The sequence below is a fragment of the Pantherophis guttatus genome, chromosome 14, assembly GCF_059756535.1.
Source record: "Pantherophis guttatus breed Tessera chromosome 14, ASM5975653v1, whole genome shotgun sequence".
In the NCBI taxonomy this organism is placed as follows: Eukaryota; Metazoa; Chordata; class Lepidosauria; order Squamata; family Colubridae; genus Pantherophis; species Pantherophis guttatus.
This window is the reverse complement of record NC_142076.1, coordinates 14,020,853-14,043,265: the sequence shown is the minus strand read 5'-3', so window position 1 is coordinate 14,043,265 and position 22,413 is coordinate 14,020,853. Positions and strand designations below refer to the sequence as shown.

At 42.4% G+C, this 22,413-nt stretch overlaps 1 protein-coding gene across 2 annotated transcripts in view; it reads left to right on the top strand.

Moving 5' to 3' along the window:
- Positions 1-22,413, top strand: part of SNX29 (sorting nexin 29) — a 181,904-nt gene that overhangs the window by 19,920 nt on the left and 139,571 nt on the right. For both annotated transcript variants that reach the window (XM_087878406.1, XM_060692920.2), the window contains exons 9-14: positions 59-177; positions 4,416-4,497; positions 5,678-5,760; positions 13,113-13,176; positions 13,852-13,980; positions 15,046-15,128. In XM_087878406.1, coding sequence (XP_087734532.1) covers positions 59-177; positions 4,416-4,497; positions 5,678-5,760; positions 13,113-13,176; positions 13,852-13,980; positions 15,046-15,128 — 560 coding nt within the window. The remainder of the gene's footprint in view (positions 1-58; positions 178-4,415; positions 4,498-5,677; positions 5,761-13,112; positions 13,177-13,851; positions 13,981-15,045; positions 15,129-22,413) is intronic.

The following is a 22,413-nucleotide window of genomic DNA, read 5'->3' as shown; positions in this document are numbered from 1 at the left end:
GCATCCTTTCCCACCACTTACTATTTTTGGGGGGGGTTGTCTTAAAATAATTAACTAGACCTTCTGAAGGTGTGACGTCCCATTCGCTGGTTTGCACGGGGACGCCTCTACAAATGTTGAACGATGACGCGGATGAATTATTCCCAGTCAGCGCTGTGGGTTCTTTTCCCCAGACTGGTAAGTACCTGTATTTGGGCAAAACTCACTTAACAACCGTCTTGTTTAACAATGGAAATATTGAGCTCAATTGTGGTTGTAAATCAGGGACTATTTATAGTAAAGAACTGGAGGGGTTTTTTTTTAGCGACTATGTTCCTAATTTCTGTCGAATTCCAGCATTTTAGTGCTTAAGTTGCAGAACATAGGAACTTTAAAAAAAAAAAAAAGAAAAAAAAATTCTATGCCAGCTAGTCATTTTATACAAATTATGCTTTTATTTCCTTCCCACGCCATTCATTATGGGGAATTCCAACCCAGCGGACAATTTAGTGCATGAATTATTTAAAAATCTAATAGAGAAGAGGAAAGCCATTATGCAGCAGCCATAAAAGAAAAGAAAGCAATAATAAAATTCAATTAGGCTCGGGACAGGTTGGTCGAGGAGAGTTCGTGTTTAGGACATTAGAGCTTACACAAGGAGGGTTAGGGCTCAGGGCTATAGAATTGTAGGAAGAAAAGCTCGTATCCATTTGTTTTCATTTCCCATATCCTTAGCACCAAATATGCTGATCCCTGGCTATCAAAAGCTATACATCTGTAAAAGAAAAATGTATAAATAATATATATCTATATCTGTATATCTATGTATCTCTATCGCTATCTATCTAATCTATCTATCTAATCTATCTATCTAATCTATCTATCTATCTAATCTATCTATCTATCTAATCTATCTATCTATCTATCTATCTATCTATCTATCTATCTATCTATCTACCTACCTACCTACCTACCTACCTACCTACCTACCTACCTACCTACCTACCTATCTAATCTATCTATCTATCTATCTATCTATCTATCTATCTATCTATCTATCTATCTATCTATCTATCTATCTATCTATCTATCTATCTATCTATCTATCTATCTACCTACCTACCTACCTACCTACCTACCTACCTACCTATCTGTATATGTCTCTCTTTCTCTCTTTATATATGTCTATATCTATCTATTTCTATATCTATCTATTTCTATATAATATATATATTAACAGAGGGATACAATACCACTCTATAAAGCCTTAGTAAATCCACACCTAGAGTACTGCATCCAGTTTTGGTCACCACACTATAAAAAAGATGTTGAGACTCTAGAAAAAGTGCAGAGAAGGACAACAAATATGATTAGGGGTTTGGAGACTAAAGCATATGAAGAACGGTTGCAGGAACTGGGCATGGCTAGTCTAGTGAGGAGAAGGACCAGTGGAGACATGATAGCAGTCTTCCAATACTTGAGGGGCTGCGACAGAGAGGAGGGGGTCAAGCTGTTTTCCAAAGCACCTGAAGGCCAGACAAGGAATAATGGATGGAAACTGATCAATCTAGAAATGAGGAGGAACTTTCTGACACTGAGAACATTCAACCAATGGAACAGAAGTTGCCTTCGGAAGTTGTGGGATCTTCATCACTTGAGACTTTCAAGAAAAGATTGGACTGCCATCTGTCAGAAATGGTGTAGAGTCTCCTGCTTGAGTGGGGGGTTGGACTAGATGACCTATAAGGTCCCTTCCAACTCTGTTAATCTGTTACTTTCTCTCCCCCACCCCATCTCCATCTCCATCTCCATCTATATCTATATATAAACTATCCATCTCTGGAGTAGGGTAGCCAAAGGAGGTCTGAAAACATAACCAAGTTGACAATCTAAAACTAGGTTTTCAAATAGCATTAACCTTTGGTTTGTTTAACCATGACCTTTGGGATAAACAGCCATTGTCTTGGGTTTACAAAAGATGCTGCTGCAGAGCTGATCAACTTACATCTCAGGTTCATGAGATTTGTGGAACCTGTCAGTAGTTTTACTCCTTGTAGTACTCATCATCGGAGTGACCTTGCTCTTTCTTCCAGGTTGAGGGCATGAGCTGTATTAATTCTCCCCCCCCCTTTTTTTTTTTGCTATTCCTATTAATTTGCTTAATTCTTATCAAAGGAGATTTTCAATCTTAAATAAAGGAGTACAATAAATTTCAGCCTCCAGATTTTAGAATAGAATAAAATAGAGTAGAGTAGAGTGAATACAGAGTAGAGTATGGAATAGAAAATAGAACAGAAAAGAGGAGAGGAGAAGGGAGGAGAAAAGAGAAGAGAAGAGAAGAGAAGAGAAGAGAAGAGAAGAGAAGAGAAGAGAAGAGAAGGACCTGGTGGCTCAGCGGACTGATAGCATTGTGATTAACACCGGCTGTCTGCAATTACTGTAAGTTCGAATCTCACCAGGCTCAAGGTTGACTCAGCCTTCCACCCTTTCTAAGGTAGATAAATTGAGGACCCAGATTGTGGGGGCAACAAGCTGACTTTGTATAAAATATACAAAAGTATGAAGGCTATTGCTTAACACATTGTAAGCCGCCCTGACTCTCCGGAGAATGGCAGCATATAAATCAAATTAAAAAAAAAAAGAAGAAGAGGAGAGGAGAGGAGAGGAGAGGAGAGGAGAGGAGAGGAGAATTGAATTCTTTATTGGCCAAGTGTGATTGGACACAGAAGGAATTTGTCTTCGGTGCATAAGGTTACAGTGTACATAAAAGCAACAAGTGATAAGCTAGTTTGCAGACATTGCAGAAAGAGAGTGGTGTTAATGTATGGCAGTTAAAAACCAGAAAGAATTTAGTAGCACCTTTTCCAAGTAACATTTCTTTTTTTCTCAAGGTATATGTTTTAATGAAAAGCTTACACCTTTTAATGAAACTTGTTCATTGGAAAAAGTGCTGCCAGACTCCTTCCAGTTGTTTCATTTCATGTATTGTTATTTCTTCACCTCGACATTTTCATCCGGAGGGGAATTTCCCCGACACAGATGAATTTGGAGTGGAATTTAACAAGTCAGCACACAAAAAGAGAATGTGTGAGAATGTATGTGATAACAGAATAGCAGAATAACAGAATAAGTTGGAAGGGAACTTGGAAGTCTTCTACTCCAACTCCCTGCTCAAGCAGGAGACCCTGAAATAATAATAATAATAATAATAATAATAATAATAATAATAACAACAACAACAACAACAACAACAACATTTTGACTCTACAAAAAAACCACCTTAAGCTGGATGTAACCAGTTTACATCCTCCGACGATACCTTAACAGTTCCTAGGTCCTTGGTTAGGACTCGAGCTGCTGAGCTATTAACCAGCCTCAAAGGCTGTGAATCTCACTAAAGATTAACCAATAATAATAATAACAACAACAATAAAACAACAAACAACAACAACAATAATAATAACAATAACAGGATCTTATTTTCAGGGAAGCACGGTAATAATAATAACTTTATTGCCATTGTACGTGTATACATAGTATACCCATACAACGAAATTCACTTAACACCCAAAGACGAGGTCCAACACACATAACAATCCCCAAACACACTCCCACCCATCACAATTCCCCACCCCTAAACCATCCAAACATCCACACCACAGACCAAGTAATGCTGTCCAACAGCTCACTGATGGTGGCCCTTTAGTTCATTGTTGAGTGCCATTATAGCTCTGGGATCAAAACTATTCAAAAGACGTGTGGTCCGAGTTTTAATTGTTCTGTATCTTCTGCCAGAAGGCAACAGTCCAAAAAAGATTGTAAGCAGGATGGGAAGAGTCTCTGAGAATGTTGTGCAACTTCCTCAAACAGCAAATGAAAGACAAATGGCTGTCCGATCGCTTCTTAAAAACCTCCAGTGTTGGAGCATTCACAACTTCTGAAGACAAGCTGTCCCACTGGTTAATTGTTCTCACTGTCAGGAAATTTCTCCTTAGTTCTAAGTTGCTTCTCTCCTTGATTAGTTTCCACCCGTTGCTTCGTGTCCTGCCTTTAGGTGTTTTGGAGAATAGCTTGACCCCGTCTTCTTTGTGGCAACCCCTTTAGATATTGGAACACTGCTATCATGTCACCCAGAGGTGGCATTCAGCTGGTTCAGATTGGTTCGCCTGAACCAGTAGCGGAAATCATGGGTGGGCCTGCCCACCCGTCCCAGCTCTATGCCTATCCTATTTAGACACGTTTTTAACCCGCCTGCATGCATGCAAGCCGCACACACATTTGCGAACTGATAGGGAAGGTAAGTGAATACCACCCCTGATGTCACCCCTGGTCCTTCTTTTGTGTATGCGTGTAGAGTTGAAAAAGGGAAGAACTATAAGTCTAGGAGGATAATACGCCATACTTTTGCTAACATATATTTCTACTGACTACTTTAGAAAATCTGGAGGACGGCAACGAACACGGAAATGCAGACTTTTCAGTAGAATTGACTCCGAGCAATGCCGAATTGCACTACAGGTAATTAACTACCATATTTTTCGGAGCATAAGACGCACCGGAGTATAAGACACACCTTAGTTTTTGGGGAGGAAAATAGGGGGAAAAAATACCTGCCTACCAGGTATTCATCTGGCTAGTCCAGGGGTCTGCAACCTTAAATTTTTAGCATTTTATTAAATTTGTATACCGCCCTACTCCCGAAGGACTCAGGGCGGTGAACAGCCATGAAATAAAACATATAAATACAAAATTTAAAATAGAAATAAAACAAGTTAAATAAATTTGGCTGAACCATATTTAAAACCCCAATAATTTAAAACCAAATTTAAAATTCCCATTTAAAAGAGGAGAAGTTTAGGTCAGGCCGGCTTGCTGGAATAGGAACGTCTTCAGCCTTAAATACTGAACGTCTGAACGTCTTCAACCTTAAATACTGAAAAGAGCCATTTGGACCCGTTTCCCACAGAAAAGAAAACACCGGGAGCCACAAAACCTGGGTGGGCGTGGCCAACTTGATGTCACTCACTTCCACCAGTCACATGACCCCCCCCCAGCCACGCCTACCCAGCCGGTCATTAGAGCAGAGAACCGGTTGCTAAAAAACACCGGGAACCACAAAATCATTTTGACAAATCTCTCTCTCTCTCTCTCCCTCCCTCCCTTCCTCTCTCCCCCAACTCTCCCTCTCTCTCTGTATCTCTCTATGTCTCTCTCTCCCCCTCTCTCTGTATCTCTCTGTCTCTGCCCTGGCCGCTTCTCCATCCCCCACTGTCGTCCTTACCTTCTCAGGCCAGGCGAGGAGTGACTGGGAGGGGTGGGTGAGGGGCGGGGCCAGCCAGTGGTGGGATCACCTGACAGGGAGCCACAGCAGAGGGCCCAAAGAGCCACATGTGGCTCCGGAGCCGCAGGTTGCTGATCCCTGGTTTAGCCTAACAAAGAGGAGTCTTAAAGGAGACATGTTTGGTGTAGTGGTTAAGACTTTAGGCTAAAAACCGGGAGGTTGGGAGTTCTAGTCTCACTTTAGGCATAAAAGCTGGCCAACTGGGTGACCTTAGGCCAAGTCCCTCTCTCTTGGCTCTAGGAAGCAATTATTATTATTATTATTATTATTATTATTATTATTATTATTATTATTATTATTATTATTATTATTATTATTATTATTATTACCAATCTCCCTCTCTGTTTTTACACACAGGGTAGAAGCTAGCTCTCCTGTCCACAAGAATGCATTAACCGAACTTCTGCCTTCCGATAGCGTGCCAGAGTCGATGACTGTGGGTAGGTAGCTATTCGACTCTATTTGGAATTTGTTTTTTGTTTTTTTAAAAAAATCCTTTGGATCGTGAGGAAAAAGTTTCGTCAAAACATGTTGCCATCTGGGGAGACCCTCAAAGCTGTAGGTTTGTTGAGGCTTGGCATTTGCCGCTTGTGGCTGCTAAATATTTTTTACGAATTCTGCCTAAACCGCAAACATTTAACTTTCAAACTGAGGTAAAGGTAAAGGTTCCCCTCGCACATATGTGCTAGTCGTTCCTGACTCTAGGGGGCGGTGCTCATCTCCGTTTCAAAGCCGAAGAGCCAGCGCTGTCCAAAGTCGTCTCCGTGGTCATGTGGCCGGCATAACTAAATGCCAAAGGCGCACAGAACGCTGTTCCCTTCCCACCAAAGGTGGTCCCTATTTTTCTACTTGCATTTTTTACGGGCTTTCGAACTGCTAGGTTGGCAGAAGCTGGGACAAGTCACGGGAGCTCACCCCGTTACGCGGCACTCGGGATTCGAACCGCTGAACTGCCAACCTTTCGATCGACAAGCTTGGCGTCTCAGCCACTGAGCCACCATGTCCCTAATTCCGAGCTGAATGAGCGACCAAATTGCTTGATTGAGGCTATTCTAGTATTCGGAGATGGAACTCCTTTCTGTGTGGATGCTACTTGACTGATTATTTTATGAACCTCATCATAGTACAGATAGTCCTTAACTTACAACAGTTCATTTAGTGACCATTTGAAGTTACTCATATTTATGACCATTGCAGTATCTTGGGGTCAGGTGATACCCTTTTTAACCTTCTGATGAGCAAAGTCAATGGGGAAACTAGAGTCATTTAACAACTATGTTACTACTTTATCAACTGCAGTGATTCACTTAACGGTGGCAAGAAAGGTCATAAAATAGCAATAGCCCTTCACAGCCCTCTCTAAGCAGTTTTACAGAGTCAACTTCTTGCCCCCAACAATCTGGGTCCTCATTTTACCCACCTCGGAAGGATGGAAGGCTGAGTCATCCTTGAGCTTGTCAGGATCGAACTCCTGGCTGTGGGCAGAATTAGCCTGCAATACTGCATTCTGACCACTGCGCCACCAGGAAGGAGAATGAGAAAGGGAATAGGGAAGGGAAGGGAAGGAAGGAAGGAAGGAAGGAAGGAAAGGAAGGAAGGAAGGAAGGAAGGAAGGAAGGAAGGAAGGAAGGAAGGAAGGAAGGAAGGAAGGAAGGAAGAAAAAAAACAACAACAGCAATAGCACTTATATACCGCTCCACAGTGCTTTTACAGCCCTCTCTAAGCGGTTTACAGAGCCAGCCTATTTTCCCCCAACAATCTGGATCCTCATTTTACCCACCTCGGAAGGCTGGAAGGCTGAGTCAACCTTGAGCCAGTGAGATTCAAACTGCCAAATTGCAGGCAGCCGGCAGTCAGCAGAAAGTAGCCTGCAGTACTGCATTCTAACCACTACTGCACCGCAGCGAGGCAAAACTCACTTAACAAACGTTTCACTTAGCGACAAAAAAATGTTGGGCTCAATTGTGGTCGTAAGTCAAGGACTGCCTTTCATTTTGCAGCACGCAACCAACATTTTTTGAGAAATGTTTTTGAGCCATTGAAGGTTTAGTAACACCAGTCGTCCAGGAGGGGGCAGCATTGCCTCTATGTTTGCTGATTCTGTATATCTATATTCAGCAATTGACATTTTTCCTAGTGGCTTTGCGCATTTAAGTGGATGACAGTAACCTTGATTCACAGTTACCCGGGAAGATGACTTAACTTCAGCGTCCCTATGCTTTAAAAATAAACTCATCAGAGTTGTGAATATTTTAAAAAAAAGAAGAAGAAGATCCAGAAGATATGCTGGCACGAATGCTATAAGTTTCTGCTGTTCATTCAAACGAATAACTTTTCTCTTTCTGGTTTCTACATGAGCCTGCAAACAATGAGATATTTGCTTTGAGAGCCACAATAACTTGCTTGAAGGGATTTCTTGAAGCAGGAATTCATTTGATTGATTCAGGATTGGTTTTTTTTTGGGCCGAAGCTGAAAAAAGTTGGACAACTTTGATGAGCCTTGGTAGAACAGTGGTTTAATGCACCCTGTTATTAACACAGCTGCCTGCAATTTCTGCAGGTTCGAATCTTACCAGGCTCAAGGTTGACTCAGCCTTTCATCCTTTCTAAGGTAGGTTAAATGAGGACCCAGTTTGTGGGGGCAATAAGCTGACTTTGTATAAATATACAAAAGTATGAAGGCTATTGCTTAACGCACTGTAAGCCGCCCTGAGTCTCCGGAGAAGGGCGGCATATAAATCAAATTAAAAAATAATTAAAAAAATGAACAATGGAGGGAATTGCCCCGCGGGCTAAGGGATTGCACTCCGGAAAAGCCGAACTTCTGAGTTCTGGCGCACATGCGCACCAACAATCAGCTGCCCGGCGCGCATGCGCACACCGGTTTTTGGCACTGCCGTGGATGCGAAGGACAGCTGATTGTCGTGCACGCATGCACGCCAGAATCCCGGAAGACAAACAGGCAAGGCCGCTCATGCTGGGTGACATGGCTTTGTGTGCCACTTTGGGCACGCGTGCCATAGGTTCGCCATCACGGACCTAGCATGTTATGGCAGATTCAGCCCATTATGGTTGATTAAGTAAATCATGGCTTAGAGAGAGATGTGTGAACACAGTCTTTGAATCAGACTGATATCTTCCTTGAAAGGAGCATAGCTTTTCTCAACTCTTTAAAGTGTTAATGGGATTCAGTAAGAGTAAGCAGTGCGATCCTAATGTAGATGATAGATAGATAGATAGATAGATAGATAGATAGATAGATAGATAATAATAATGATGATAGATAGATGATAGATAGATGATAGATAGATAGATATAGATAGATAGATAGATGATAGATAGATAGATGATAGGTAGATGATAGATAGGTAGATGATAGATAGATAGAGATAGATGTTAGATAGATATAGATAGATACATAGATGATAGATAGATGATAGATAGATAGAGATATAGATAGAGATCGATAGATAGATGATAGATAGATATAGATAGATAGATAGATAGATAGATAGATAGATAGATAGATAGATAGATGATAGATAGATGATAGATGATAGATGATAGATGATAGATGATAGATGATAGATGATGGATAGATGATAGATAGATATAGATAGATAGATGATAGATAGAAAGATGATAGATTGATAGATAGATGATAGATAGCTATAGATAGATAGATAGATAGATAGATGATAGATAGATAGATAGATAGATGATAAATAGATAGATAGATAGATAGATAGATAGATAGATAGATAGATAGATAGATAGAAAGTAAGACTGGGTCTTATATTAATTTTTGCTCCAAAAGACGCCTTAGGGCTTATTTTCTGGCCAGGTCTTATTTTTGGGGGAAATACGTTACTAAATGCATCCATCTGGCTGATAATCTTAACTGGGGCTTATCTTGGGGGTAGGGCTTATATTACAAGCATCCTGAAAAATCATGCTAGGACTTAGTTTCCGGTTGGGTCTTATTTTCGGGGAAACAGGGTATATATATGTATGTATGTATGTTTGTGTGTGTGTGTGTGTGTGTGTGTGTGTGTGTGTGTGTGTGTATCAAAAGATTTGTTTTTTTAACGAGTAGCTTTTTTCCCCATTTTTTTTCCCCAAGGGAACAGCTTCTGAACAATGAAGCTTCCAGCCTGTTGCATAGCAACTTAACTCGCTAAGCATGTAGCAGGTGTAACATACGGAATACAGGATGACGTTAACACCGTTTCAGCTCTTCCGACAAATGGTTTTTTTAACAGCCTTGCAACATGTGGGAGCTGAGGGAGAACTTTTCTTGCCTTCCAAGTCTCTTGTTTTAAATAACTTTTGTCAAGTTTTCAAAAAAAAAAAAAAAAGATGTGAAGTTAAAAGATAAATAAAATTAGAAAAAGAAAAAGGCTCGGAAAGTATACATTCATTTTATAATCATCATTTTAGTCAGGATGCTAAAGGCCTTTTCCACATGTTTCCAACTACTCTGTTTCCCCTGATAATAAGCCTAATCGGGCTTTTGAGTGTATGCACTAAAATAAGTCCCCCTTGAAAATAAGCCCTCCCTGAAAATATTTAAACCCGTGCACAGCCAGTCCCCGCCATTTCTTCTGGTTTATTTTATTTATTTATTTATTGGTTCGATTTATATGCCGCCCTTCTCCGGAGATTCAGGGCGGCTTACAATGCGTTAAGCAATAGCTTTCATACTTTTGTATATACCTGCTTAGTAGGGCTTTCGCCCCCCCACCCAAGCGGTGTTCTTTTTTATACAAAGTCAGCTTATTGCCCCCACAATCCGGGTCCTCATTTTACCTACCTCGAAAGGATGGAAGGCTGAGTCAACCTTGAGCCTGGTGAGATTTGAACTCGCAGTAATTGCAGGCAGCTGGTATTACTTAACAGCACTTTTAGTCTGCTGCGCCACCAAGGCCCTTGATGGTTTCCTCCACGCATCCCAAAATAATAAGACCTCCCCAAAAATAAGGCTACACTATCTATCTATCTATCTATCTATCTATCTATCTATCTATCTATCTATCTATCTATCTATCTATCTATCTTTCTCTAGAGAGAAAGGAGGGAAGGAAGGAAGGGAAAAGAAGGAAGGAAGGAAGAGAAAAATATGGAAAAGAATAACTTCTGACTTTTTTTGATTCAGGTATAAATATAAGACTACATCAGACTCTTACTCTAAGATGAACATTTGTGCACATTTTGATAATTTTGAACATTTTGATAATTCCCATATAAGTGCTAATCACCAAATCCCCCAAATCAGGTTTTCGGGCCTTTTACTTCCTCGGCAAAAGTACAATCGTGGTTCTTTTCTTTCATCAAAACTGTCAAATTTTCTCCATCTCTGCCAATTCCACCACTCTTCAGTGTCCATGGTTGCATTGTAGGTGTCCTGTTTCCCTGAAAATAAGACATCCCCTGATAATAAGCCCAATCGGGCTTTTGAGCGCCTGCGCTAAATTAAGCCTCCCCCTGAAAATAAGCCCTCCCCGAAAATATTTAAACACAGAGCTGGAAATCAGGAAATCAGACGGCAAGAGGAGCCCCATCTTGCTCCATGCGCCCAAAATAATAAGACCTCCCTGAAAATAACGCTAAGCGCTTATTTCGGGGTTCAAAAAAAATATAAGACAGGGTCTTATTTTCGGGGAAACACGATATCTCTAAGTCCTTCCCCCTTTGAGGAGATAAAAATCCCGCTGCCGTTATCGTACATAAAAGCAGAGGTCCATATGAAGTTTCTGTTTTTTTGTCCGTTAATGTAGGTGAAGAGTAGGCAGGGGTGGTAGAGTTAAGAGAGTCATCAGCTTAGAATTGCTGCATTGCCACAAATGGTTCACCTCCAACTTCTCTTGAATTCTCTTGAATTTATCTGGCTCCAATTTAGTACTTTAGTCGACTCGATCCTTGTGAGTTGGCTTGAGCAATAAATCTTCCGAACTGGAACGTAATGCACAGAACCGATACTTTGTGCCTGAAAATTAAATCCAAAAAGAAAAGTGTTTGACTCTCTGCCAAGCCTGGAAGCAAATCTTCATTTTTCATTTAGGATGCTTATTTTATCAACACACCAAAAAAAAAGAAGTATGTAGGTGTACGCTGATAAATCATTACAGATGTACGCTGATAAGTCATTTCATTTCCCCATCATTCTTAAGAGTGCTTGCAGGCTGCGGTGGTTTAGATTAGCCATTGAAAGTGGCTTTAAATTAACATCTTGGCCTGGGGAGGTGCTTATAAACAGGCTCGTGTTGTTTTCTGCAGATAATCCACTCAAACGTGCTAATTTGGAGAAGTAAAGCATTGCTAGGTTTAACTGGAGACTTTTGGGGGGAAATTGTAGTATGTGCATTTGATGCCGATCATTTATAGAGGAAATCCTTCCGCCTTCTAAATTGTGGGGTCTTTGTTGCTCTCTGAGCTTGATTGTTTTCTTGCAGATGTTTCATGACCCAAATAGGTAACATCATCAGTGCGGGAAAGGAGTGAGGTTTGCTCTGTTTTATATACAAATGGCTTCCCACTCCACCTCCTTCTAGCACTGAGCATCAAGGACCCCACAGTTCAGTCCTGGGCTACAAATATTTTCTTCTATCACTCCAGTGGTGGGTTCCTCCCGGTTCGGCCCGGTTCTCCCGAGCCAGTAGCGGTGACGATATGATGTCACCAAACCGGTTCTGCCCCCTGCGTTATTCTTACCTTTTATTTGGCCCCACCCCCAATCTATTGCTGCCTCCTGAGTCCCAGCTGATCAGCTAGAGGGAAAAAAACTGTTTAAACTCTTGCCGCGGGGCTTCAAAGGGCCGCCCTACAGCTGATCAGTGTTAAAAGAAAACAAATGGGTAGACCAGTGCCTGCAAAAATACATGAGTAGATCAGTGCCTGCAAAAATAAATGGGTAGACCAGTGCCTGCAAAAATACATGAGTAGACCAGTGCCTGCAAAAATACATGAGTAGATCAGTGCCCGCAAAAATACATGGGTAGATCAGTGCCTGCAAAAATAAATGGGTAGACCAGTGCCTGCAAAAATACATGAGTAGACCAGTGCCTGCAAAAATACATGGGTAGATCAGTGCCCGCAAAAATACATGGGTAGATCAGTGCCTGCAAAAATACATGAGTAGATCAGTGCCTGCCAAAATAAATGGGTAGACCAGTGCCTGCAAAAATACATGAGTAGATCAGTGCCTGCAAAAATACATGAGTAGATCAGTGCCTGCAAAAATACATGGGTAGATCAGTGCCTGCAAAAAATAAATGGGTAGATCGGTACAGCTCTGCAAGCAGTTAAAAGCCTGGTAGACCAGTACCTCTGCTAAATCCTAAATAATTGTCACATGACCATCAAGCCACGCCCACAAAATAAGCCACGCCCACAGAACCGGTAGTAAAAAAATTTAGAACCCCCCCTGTATCACTCCATCTTTATTTGGAAAGATACTGGTCTAGAATAGAGTTCTTCTAAATAATAACAATCTGATTTGGTGTTATTACTGCTGTATTTCCCTTCTCTTGAAATCAGCATAATCTTCAAGTGTTTGGAAGGTTTTAGGTTAAGGGGGGGGAGGCTGTTTTAAGAAGTGTGGATAGCCGTTTGTGTTAACTAAAACAGTTAAAATAAGAAGAATGAAGTCAACCGAACTCTTAACCGAAACGCAAATATCTCTGCTTATGCGGCATGAATTTAAGAACTGTTCTGCATGAGATGACTAAGTGTTCATTACAAAGAATAATAGACTTAATTTTGTCTATTTTGTTTTTCTTCCCCCCCCCACAAGCGGAACTTCGGCAAGCTATTGTAGCCATGATGAACAGAAAGCATGAACTAGAAGAACAGACTAGGTAAAACAAACGATACTTTGGGTCACTTCTATGGAAAGCATGCATACCAGTGGTGGGTTTCTACCAGTTTAGATGGGTTCGGGCGAACCGTTAGTTCCGACTTTCAGCCATGAGCGAACCGGTTCTCTCTTTCTTTCAAGGGCTTTCAAAATCTCTTATTTCCTCCCCACTCCAAGGGAAGGATGCTGTAAAATCTCCATTCCCACCCCACTCCAGGGGAAGGTTACTGCAAAATCCCCATTTCCTCCCGATCAGCTGGGATTCAGGAGGCAGAGAATAGATGGGGACGGGGCCAGTCGGAGGTGGTATTTACCAGTTCTCCGAACTACTCAAAATTTCCACTACCGGTTCTCCAGAACTGGTCAGAACTTGCTGAAACCCACCTCTGATTCTAACTGAACCTTGAAACCTTCTCAAAGCCTCACTCTGCCTCCACTTATACCTAACACAACCAAGGCAGAATTGCTTTGAATTTCTCTCTCACGCTTTCCCAAGAAAATCTTGTTTGTTTTTGAGGTGGCTCCACCTTTTGCTGAGCTCCTGCCTCACACTCTTGGTGGAAAATCTCCAATTGCGCTTCCGGGGAGTCGTCTTCCTTTGGGTTCCCCTCTGAAAAAGTTTGGTCTTGATATCAGATTTCAGACAATCCGTCTCACGCTGCGCTCTTCTCTGCAGTTCCTTGCGGAGCCTCTTGGAGGGCGAGATGGAACATTCGTCGGGACTCCGTCAAGAGGTGGACAACCTGAAGAAGAAAGTTTCTGAGCATGAAGAACACTATACAGTGAGGATCCAGGCCTTGGCAAGGTAGCGGAGTGGGCTAGGTGGTGATGTTGCTTGGGGTTTCTGCAAAATAGCAATGGCAATAGCCCTTAGACTTATATACCGCTTTACAGTGCTTTACAGCCCTCTCTAAGCGGTTTACAGAGTCATCATATTGCCCCCCAAAATTAGGGTGCTCATTTTACCCACCTCGGAAGGATGGAAGGCTGAGTCAACCTTGAGCTGGTGAGAATAGAGCTGCTGGCAGTCGGCAGATTTAGCCTGCAATATTGCATTCTAACCACTATACCACCATGGATGGATGGATGGGTGGATGAGTGGATGGATGGGTGGATGGGTGGGTGGGTGGATGGGTGGGTGGATGGATGGATGGATGGATGGATGGATGGATGGGTGGATGAGTGGGTGGATGGATGGATGGATGGATTGGTGGGTGGATGAGTGGATGGATGGATGGATGGATGGGTGGATGGGTGGGTGGGTGGATGAGTGGATGGATGGATGGGTGGATGAGTGGATAGATGGATGGATGGATGGATGGGTGGGTGGGTGGGTGGGTGGGTGGATGAGTGGATGGATGGATGGATGGATGGATGGGTGGGTGGGTGGGTGGATGAGTGGATGGATGGATGGATGGGTGGATGAGTGGATGGATGGATGGATGGATGGAAGGAAGGATGAAAGGAAGGATGGATGGATGAATGGTCTTTGAGTTCTGCAGCTGTTGTAATGTGAAACCAAGATTGAAGGGTTGCTTCTATTAACTGGGTTTTATTGCTGGGTCGCTTCTGACTAACAAGTTTCTTGAGTCGGCTCCCTAGATTTTCATTTGGGTGAAGGTCTGGGCTATTCCCAGGCCACTCCAGCAGTGGAATAGGATGATCTTGAAACTCCCCCCCTCCCCCCAAAAAGTGATGTTATTAGCCATCAAACCTCAAAAATACACTTTCCCCAAAAGGTTTCCACGATTTTGGCCACGACTGCAGATCGCTACATGGAAGATGAATTGATTGGCATAACTTGGCCTACGGTGATTTGACTGGCTTGATTAAAAATAACTGTCCCGTCTTCCTGTTCTTGACCTTGCAGGGAGAATGAGGTGCTCAAAGTCCAGCTCAAGAAATACGTCGGGGCTGTCCAGATGTTGAAAAGAGAAGGTCAAACCATGGACGGTGAGTGGGGCTCTCCATTCCTAGGAATAGAATCTTCCTCTTTCATTGGATTCCAACAAGCCAAACCAATGGGGGAAGCTGGATTGGCTCAACCACTGGGTGATTCAATTAATGACCCCAACACAAAGGTCATAAAATCAGGCGCTCTTCACTTAACAATCGCAAAATTGTGAGATGAGTGGTTGTTGTTGTTGTTGTTGTTGTTGTTGCTCTTCTTCTTCTTCTTCTTCTTCTTCTTCTTCTTCTTCTTCTTCTTCTTCTTCTTCTTCTTCTTCTTCTTCTTCTTCTTCTTCTTCTTCTTCTTCTTCTTCTTCTTCCTCCTCCTCCTCCTCCTCTTCCTCCTCCTCCTCCTCCTCCTCCTCCTCCTCTTCTTCTTCTTCTTCTTCTTCTTCTTCTTCTTCTTCTTCTTCTTCTTCTTCTTCTTCTTCTTCTTCTGCTTCTTCTTCTGCTTCTTCTTCTCACACTCCTTCTCCTTCTCCTCCTTCTTTTCTTCCTCTTCCTCTCCTTCTCCTCCTCCTCCTCTTCCTCCTCCTCCTGTTGTTGTTGTTGTTGTTCTTCTTCTTCTTCTTCTTCTTCTTCTTCTTCTTCTTCTTCTTCTTCTTCTTCTTCTTCTTCTTCTTCTTCTTCTTCTTCTTCTTCTTCTTCTTCTTCTTCTTCTTCTTCTCCCTCTCCTCCTCCTCCTCCTCCTCCTCCTCCTCCTCCTCCTCCTCCTCCTCCTCCTCCTCCTCCTCCTCCTCCTCCTCCTTCCCATTGTCTATCCACTGCTGGATTAAGGCCTCTTCCGCATATTTCCAACCAATATGTCCCAAAGATGCTATTTCAAGACGCAACTGGACTTTCTGGTTTTTCTTTGAAGACGTTTCACTTCTCATCCAAGACATTTCACTTCTCATTTGACTGGATGATGGGGAATGGAAGGACATCCAGTCAGAGCTGAAGAAGCTTCCTGGATGAGAAGCAAAACATCTTAAAAGAAAAACCAAGAAAGTCCAGTTGCCTCTTGAAAAAGCACCTTTGGGACAACCAGGACCTGGATGGCGGAGAATCTCCATAGACATTTCCAACCAATACAGTCCTGAGCTTTCTTTTGCCAATTGGGCCGGCAATACTTGCTGATGTCATCGCTCCATCTTGTTTTAGGTCTCTTTCGTAGACGCTTTTGATCAGGTGGGATCCATTCTAGGACTGCCTTGGTCCACCTTGCATCAGTTCTTCTTGCTGTGTGACCAGCCCGTTCGTTTCCATCTCCATTCTTTTACTCTCTTGACGATACCGTATATTTTGAGTTGGGTTGATTATGTTCCATGAAGTTGATGTCGACTCTTAGCAACCAAATTAGTTGATTTTTTTCTGAGTGGATCCATGGCCAACCTGGTCCTTTGGATCTTCTAACTCATCCATTTATCACGGATGTAATTGAGTTCATCCACCTTGTGGCTGGTTGTTCTCTCTGTTGTGGCCCGCCAGCGGCCTGCGCGGATCGTGGCTGATCCCGACGAGGAGGAGGCTGGTGTGGTGTCGCGCCAGCAGCCTGTGCAGCCGGCGCTCGCATCTGACAGCGAGGAGGCTGAAGAGGATGTGGTGCCAGAGGCAGAGACTCAGCCAGGGCTTTCAGAACCTCCAGATGTTCCTTCAAGTGGAGAGAGCGAAGTGGAGGAGCCTCTCCTCAATGCTCGAGCACGCAGGGCTGCCAAAAGGCAGGAGGAGGAGGTCTCCTCGAGAGTAAGGCTTGAGGATAATTGGCCACTCCCTTAGCCTATTTAAGTCACACGCCGTTAGTAAGTTTCTTGCTGGAAACAACTTGTAATTATCATCAGAGCATTTTTGGAAAAGTCTTCTCGTATCTTGTTTTCTGGGCTGGTTGCCAACCTTTGCCGGACTTTGGTTTATTCTTGCTACTTAATAAATTTGATAAGGACCGTTGGTGTGTGTCAATATCCTCGGGAATCCGGATTTGGGGCAGAACACTCTCCTCTTTCTTTCCACCTTTCCCATCATTATAGACTATTGTATTCAAGGGATTTGGGTCTCATTATTATGCATCCAATGTGTGATAATTTGAGTCTCATTATTTGTGTCTCATGGAATCTCCTGGTTGATTTAATGGATGATCCATTTGTTTTATTCTTAGCTGTCCATGAGGTCCCTCAAGAGTTCTTTCCGACGCCATTGTTCAAAAGTGTCAGTTTCTGCTGATACATTTATTCACAGAACATAAAATGTAGACTAATAGGGCTGAAAGGGAACCTTGGAGGTCTTCTAGTCTAACCTCCCTGCTCGAGAAGAAGACCCTATATACAATCCTGGACAAATGGTTGTCCGGTCTCTTCTTGAAAACCTCCAATGATGGAGCATCTACATCCCATAATGTCGTTGTTTAATGACCCCGTAATCCCTTGCGGGGTGGAGTCAGGGCAACTGAATGGAGTTTCCTGGCCGGATGCCCTTCCTGTCGCCAATGCGGAGTTTTGCAGCAGATATATTCCCATTGTGCCCAGAGAGAGAAATATCTGCCTCTACCTGGGATCGAACTCACAGCCTCCTGATTGTGAGGGTAAGAGCTCCACCCCTAGGCCACCGCACCACTCATATCTACTACATTCCCATAATGAAGCTTATATATTGCTGAATAAGGAAAAGCCTTTTTGTGAGGGGTTGCAAATATTAGAAACAATGGTGAATATCCTTTTAGCAAATTCAGCAAATCTGTAGGATCATTTCCCCTCCACCTCATTCCAAACATTTCTTTATTATTATTTTTTAATTATTTTTATTATTCATATTTCTGTGCCGCCTACTCTCCGAGGACTCTGGGCGGCTTACACCAAAGACAATATACTAAATAGCATATTGCCCCCAACATCTGTGGGGGCACCTACCCTCTGGAACCAACTGCCCCCAGAGATAAGGAGAATCCAAGACCTCGGTGCCTTCTGCCGTGCCCTTAAAACTTTCTTTTTTCAGCAAGCCGGGCTGGCTTAACACTTTTAAATGTTTTTAATTAGTTTGTCATCATTTTTTAATTACGGGGCCAAATTTATATATATCTTTTTAATAGTATTTTAATGTTTGTAGTCTATGTTTTTATTTGGCTGTACACCGCCCTGAGTCCTCAGGGAGAAGGGCTGTATATAAATTTGATATAAAATAAAAATAAAAAAATAAATAAAACAATCTGGGTCCTCATTTTACCCACCTCGGAAGGATGGAAGGCTGAGTCAACCTTGAGCTGGTGAGATTTGATCCGCTGATCTGCTGAACTAGCAGTCAGCTGAAGTAGGTGCAGTACTGCACCCTAACCACTGCGCCACCTCGGCTCTATATTTAGAGCTTTAATTATCCCTGTACCCCAATAAAACCAGATTTTTTTCTCCTCCTCCTCCAAGTTTATTTTCACTTAGAAATAAATTAAAGTGGCACTGAGCGCCACGTGGAATAACTAGGTGACTGAAAGAAGGAAGTACGCTTGTTTCAAAACTAATACAATATTAGTTTAATAACTCATTTTCTCGTTGGAGGAAATTTAATCCTTTGACAAGCAGTTTTAAAAAATCCTTTTATTTCTCTTCCAGCGCTTAAGCTATAGAAACAATTTTCTATTGGCATTCACAGCTGGAGTCTTCTAGTCAGAGACTTTGCTGAGCTCCTTGCCGGAATTAAAAGACTTAATTTCTGTTTGGGAAACAGTGAAAATCAATATAGACCCGCTTCTTAAAAGTATTACTGTGTCATTTTTTTTTCCCAAGCAAGGATTAACTAAATATGGATACGAAGCTTGTTGGTATCTTTGTTTTTCCAAACGTACTTACAAAATGAAATTTTCCCTCTCCCCCCAACTCTCCGTTACGGGCGGGGAAAAAAATCCTTTTTTGAAAGTTTTTATTGGATGTTTGCAAAGCAGAAATTCGCAGGGATTTCTGCAAAAGTTGGTTCTGGTTTAATATCAAATAACGTCAAATTTTTTTACTACCGGTTCTGTGGGTATGGCTTGGTGGGCGTGGCAGGGGAAGGATAATGTAAAATCCCCATTCCCTCCCCACTCCAGGAGAAGGATATTGCAAAATCCCCATTTCCTCCCCACTCCTGGGGGAAGGATATTGCAAAGTCTCCATTCCCTCCCCACTCCAGGGGAAGGATACAGTAAAATCTCCATTCCCTCCCCACTCCAGGGGAAGGATACTGTAAAATCCCCATTCCCTCCCAATCAGCTGGGACTCGGGAGGCAGAGAATAGATGGGGGCGGGGCCAGTCAGAATTTTTACTACCGGTTCTCCAGAACTGGTCAGAACCTGCTGAAACCCACCTCTGGAAAGTGCATGCACAGGGCGAACCGGTGGTAACAATATCTGAAACCCACCGCTGGATAACGTGCTCAGGGTTCTCTTAGGCCAAATCGTGCTTTGATGGCACATCTGAACCTTTCCATGGGTTGGCTGGGTTTATACCAGCCTTTCCATCAAAGAAGGCTGCTCAAAGGAGCTAGCAATCACAAAGAGCCAAATTAATTAAGAACGTGGTTAAAAACATCTCTTCAAGAAAAAAAGATAGCACTCCGTCAGTGGTCAGTTCAAAGCCCAAATTGGCCGCTGCAGATATCCTCTTAAAATGTTGTTGTTGTTAGTTGCGAAGTCGTGTCCGACCCATTGCGACCCCATGGACAATGTTCCTCCAGGCCTTCCTGTCCTCTACCATCTTCTGGAGTCCATTTAAGCTCACGCCGACGGCTTCAGTGACTCCATCCAGCCACCTCGTTCTCTGCCGTCCCCTTCTTCTTTTGCCCTCCATCGTTCCCAGCATTAGGCTCTTCTCCAGGGAGTCCTTCCTCCTCATTAGGTGGCCAAAGGATTTGAGTTTCCTCTTCAGGATCTGGCCTTCTAAAGAGCAGTCAGGGTTGATCTCCTCTAGGACTGACCGGATGGATCGCCTTGCAGTCCAAGGGATTCGCAGGAGTCTTCTCCAGCACCAGAGTTCAAAGGCCTCCATTCTTTGGCCTTCTCAGCCTTCCTTATGGTCCAACTTTCCCAGCCATCCATTGCAACTGGGAAGACCATAGCATGTACATATCTAGTTTCAAATAGTTTTACCTATCACACCTTCCCTACAAGAACAATTTTGTTAAGGTAGGATGGGCCGAGAAAGAATGATTGGTCCCAGAGTCTTCAAGGAAGCTTCGTCCTAGGCCCAAAACGGGGCGTGGGGGCGGGGCAGCACATCTCCCTGTGGCCAGAGCTCCAGCTCTGACTGGATGGTGGGGAATGGAAGGATACAGATCAACCCCTACGTGGCATCAACGACTCACTAAAAGGATGCAAATGACCAGCTTTGTCTACAAGGAATATAAATCCTTCCATTCATTCCCCACCATCATCCAGTCAGAGCTGAAGAAGCTTCTTGGATGGGAAGTGAAACGTCTTCCAAGAAAAACGAAAGAAAGTCCAGTTGCCTCTTGAAAAATCTCCATAGACATTAAGCTTAACCATGGATTCCTCAACCAAGGGAATCACGAATGTTGGTTTGAGTGATGTCTGAATAGCTGCCACCTGGAAACTCTGAGAAGACGGTATACATGCTGAGGGTATAATTAAACATATTAATTTCAAGTCTCTTCCAATTTCTGTACTTTTTTTTTTTTTTTTTGACCTGGGAAGATATAAAATCCCATGATAATTAGTTGTACATTTTACCTTCCATTGGAATGAATGGCACGTGTGCTCACTTTCCCTGTAATGGGATTTAAGCATGACTCAATTTCTCTAAATTTAGGACAGTCAGATGTGATATCCGAGCTCCTTTCAGCCCGATTGCTGTTACTTGAGGTCAGTGATTTTCGACAGAATATGGAAATAAATCCCCGGCACAGTTAGGATTTTTATGTGTGTTTTTTTTTCCCCTTTTCATCTGGCGATTATCTAAATATTGAAAGAGAAGAGATTAAAAGCAGATTATTTAACACTTAAATTTCATTTTTTAAAAACTCACACTTTTTGGGGGGCAAGTTAAATGCAGTAATTATTAACCACGGACCTCCTTTTTTTTTTTTGTAATTTAAAACACACGGCTGATTTCTGGAGCACGAATTTCTGAAGGTGAATGTAATGTTTGCTAGCGGTTTAAGCAGTGGTGGGTTTCAAATTTTTTTTTTACTACCGGTTCTGTGGGTGTGGCTTGGTGGGCGTGGCATGGCTTGGTGGGCGTGGCAGGGGAAGGATACTCAGCCGCCCTGAGTCTCCGGAGAGGGGCGGCATATAAATAAAATAAAATAAAATAAAATAATAAAATAAAATAAAATAAAATAAAATAAAATAAAATAAAATAAAATAAAATAAAATAATAAAATAAAATAAAATAAAATAAAATAAAATAAAATAAATCAAATCAAATCAAATCAAATCAAATCAAATCAAATCAAATCTCCATTCTCACCCCACTCCAGGGGAAGGTTACTAAAAAATCCCTATTTCCTTCTGATCAGCTGGGACTCGGGAGGCAGAGAATAGATGGGGGCGGGGCCAGTCAGAATTTTTACTATCGGTTCTCCGAACTACTCAAATTTTCCGCTACCGGTTGTCCAGAACTGGTCCGAACCTGCTGAAACCCATCTCTGAAGGTTACCTCAGGTCAAGAGCATTGGGAGATGAACAATTGGGAGGTACAAGGATGAACAGAAATACGCTAAATTCTCTGGCAACCTTTCCATGACCTGCCGATAATTTATAGACCACAATTATGGGGTAACTGAAGTGATTTTTATTCTCTTGGGTGTGCAGGAATTTGATTAAGTTCTCTACACAGGCCGTTGATACAGGTGTTCAACCGTTTCATTATGCTAGCTTGTATTAAAAAATATTCTACACGAAGAGGATATTTTTAAGCCACCTATAATATGAGAAATTATCCTTCATTAGACGCTGGCTGGTTTTTTTTTTTTTTTTGGTTTTTTTTAGTGATTCGTATAATTACGGCAGGGGAAAACCTTGGCTGCTGCATTCTGCTGTGTTAGAATTATATGTAAACAAAGGCACAGTAACCAGAGAAATTGAGTGGGATGGTCAGATTTTATAGAAGGGAGGGGGGAAAAAAAAGAGAGAGAGAGGAGGTGGCGACAAAATGATTGCAAAACCTTTCTAAAAATGAGTGGCTTTGCACCCTGCTTTTTAGTTGCCTTTCCCCAGCTGTGGACTAAATTTCCACTGCAGATATACTAAAAATAAACCTGAGAACTGTGTGTGTTTTATATTGCATATGTGGTTCAAAAATACCATTCCTTTTTTTAAATGCTCGGGGC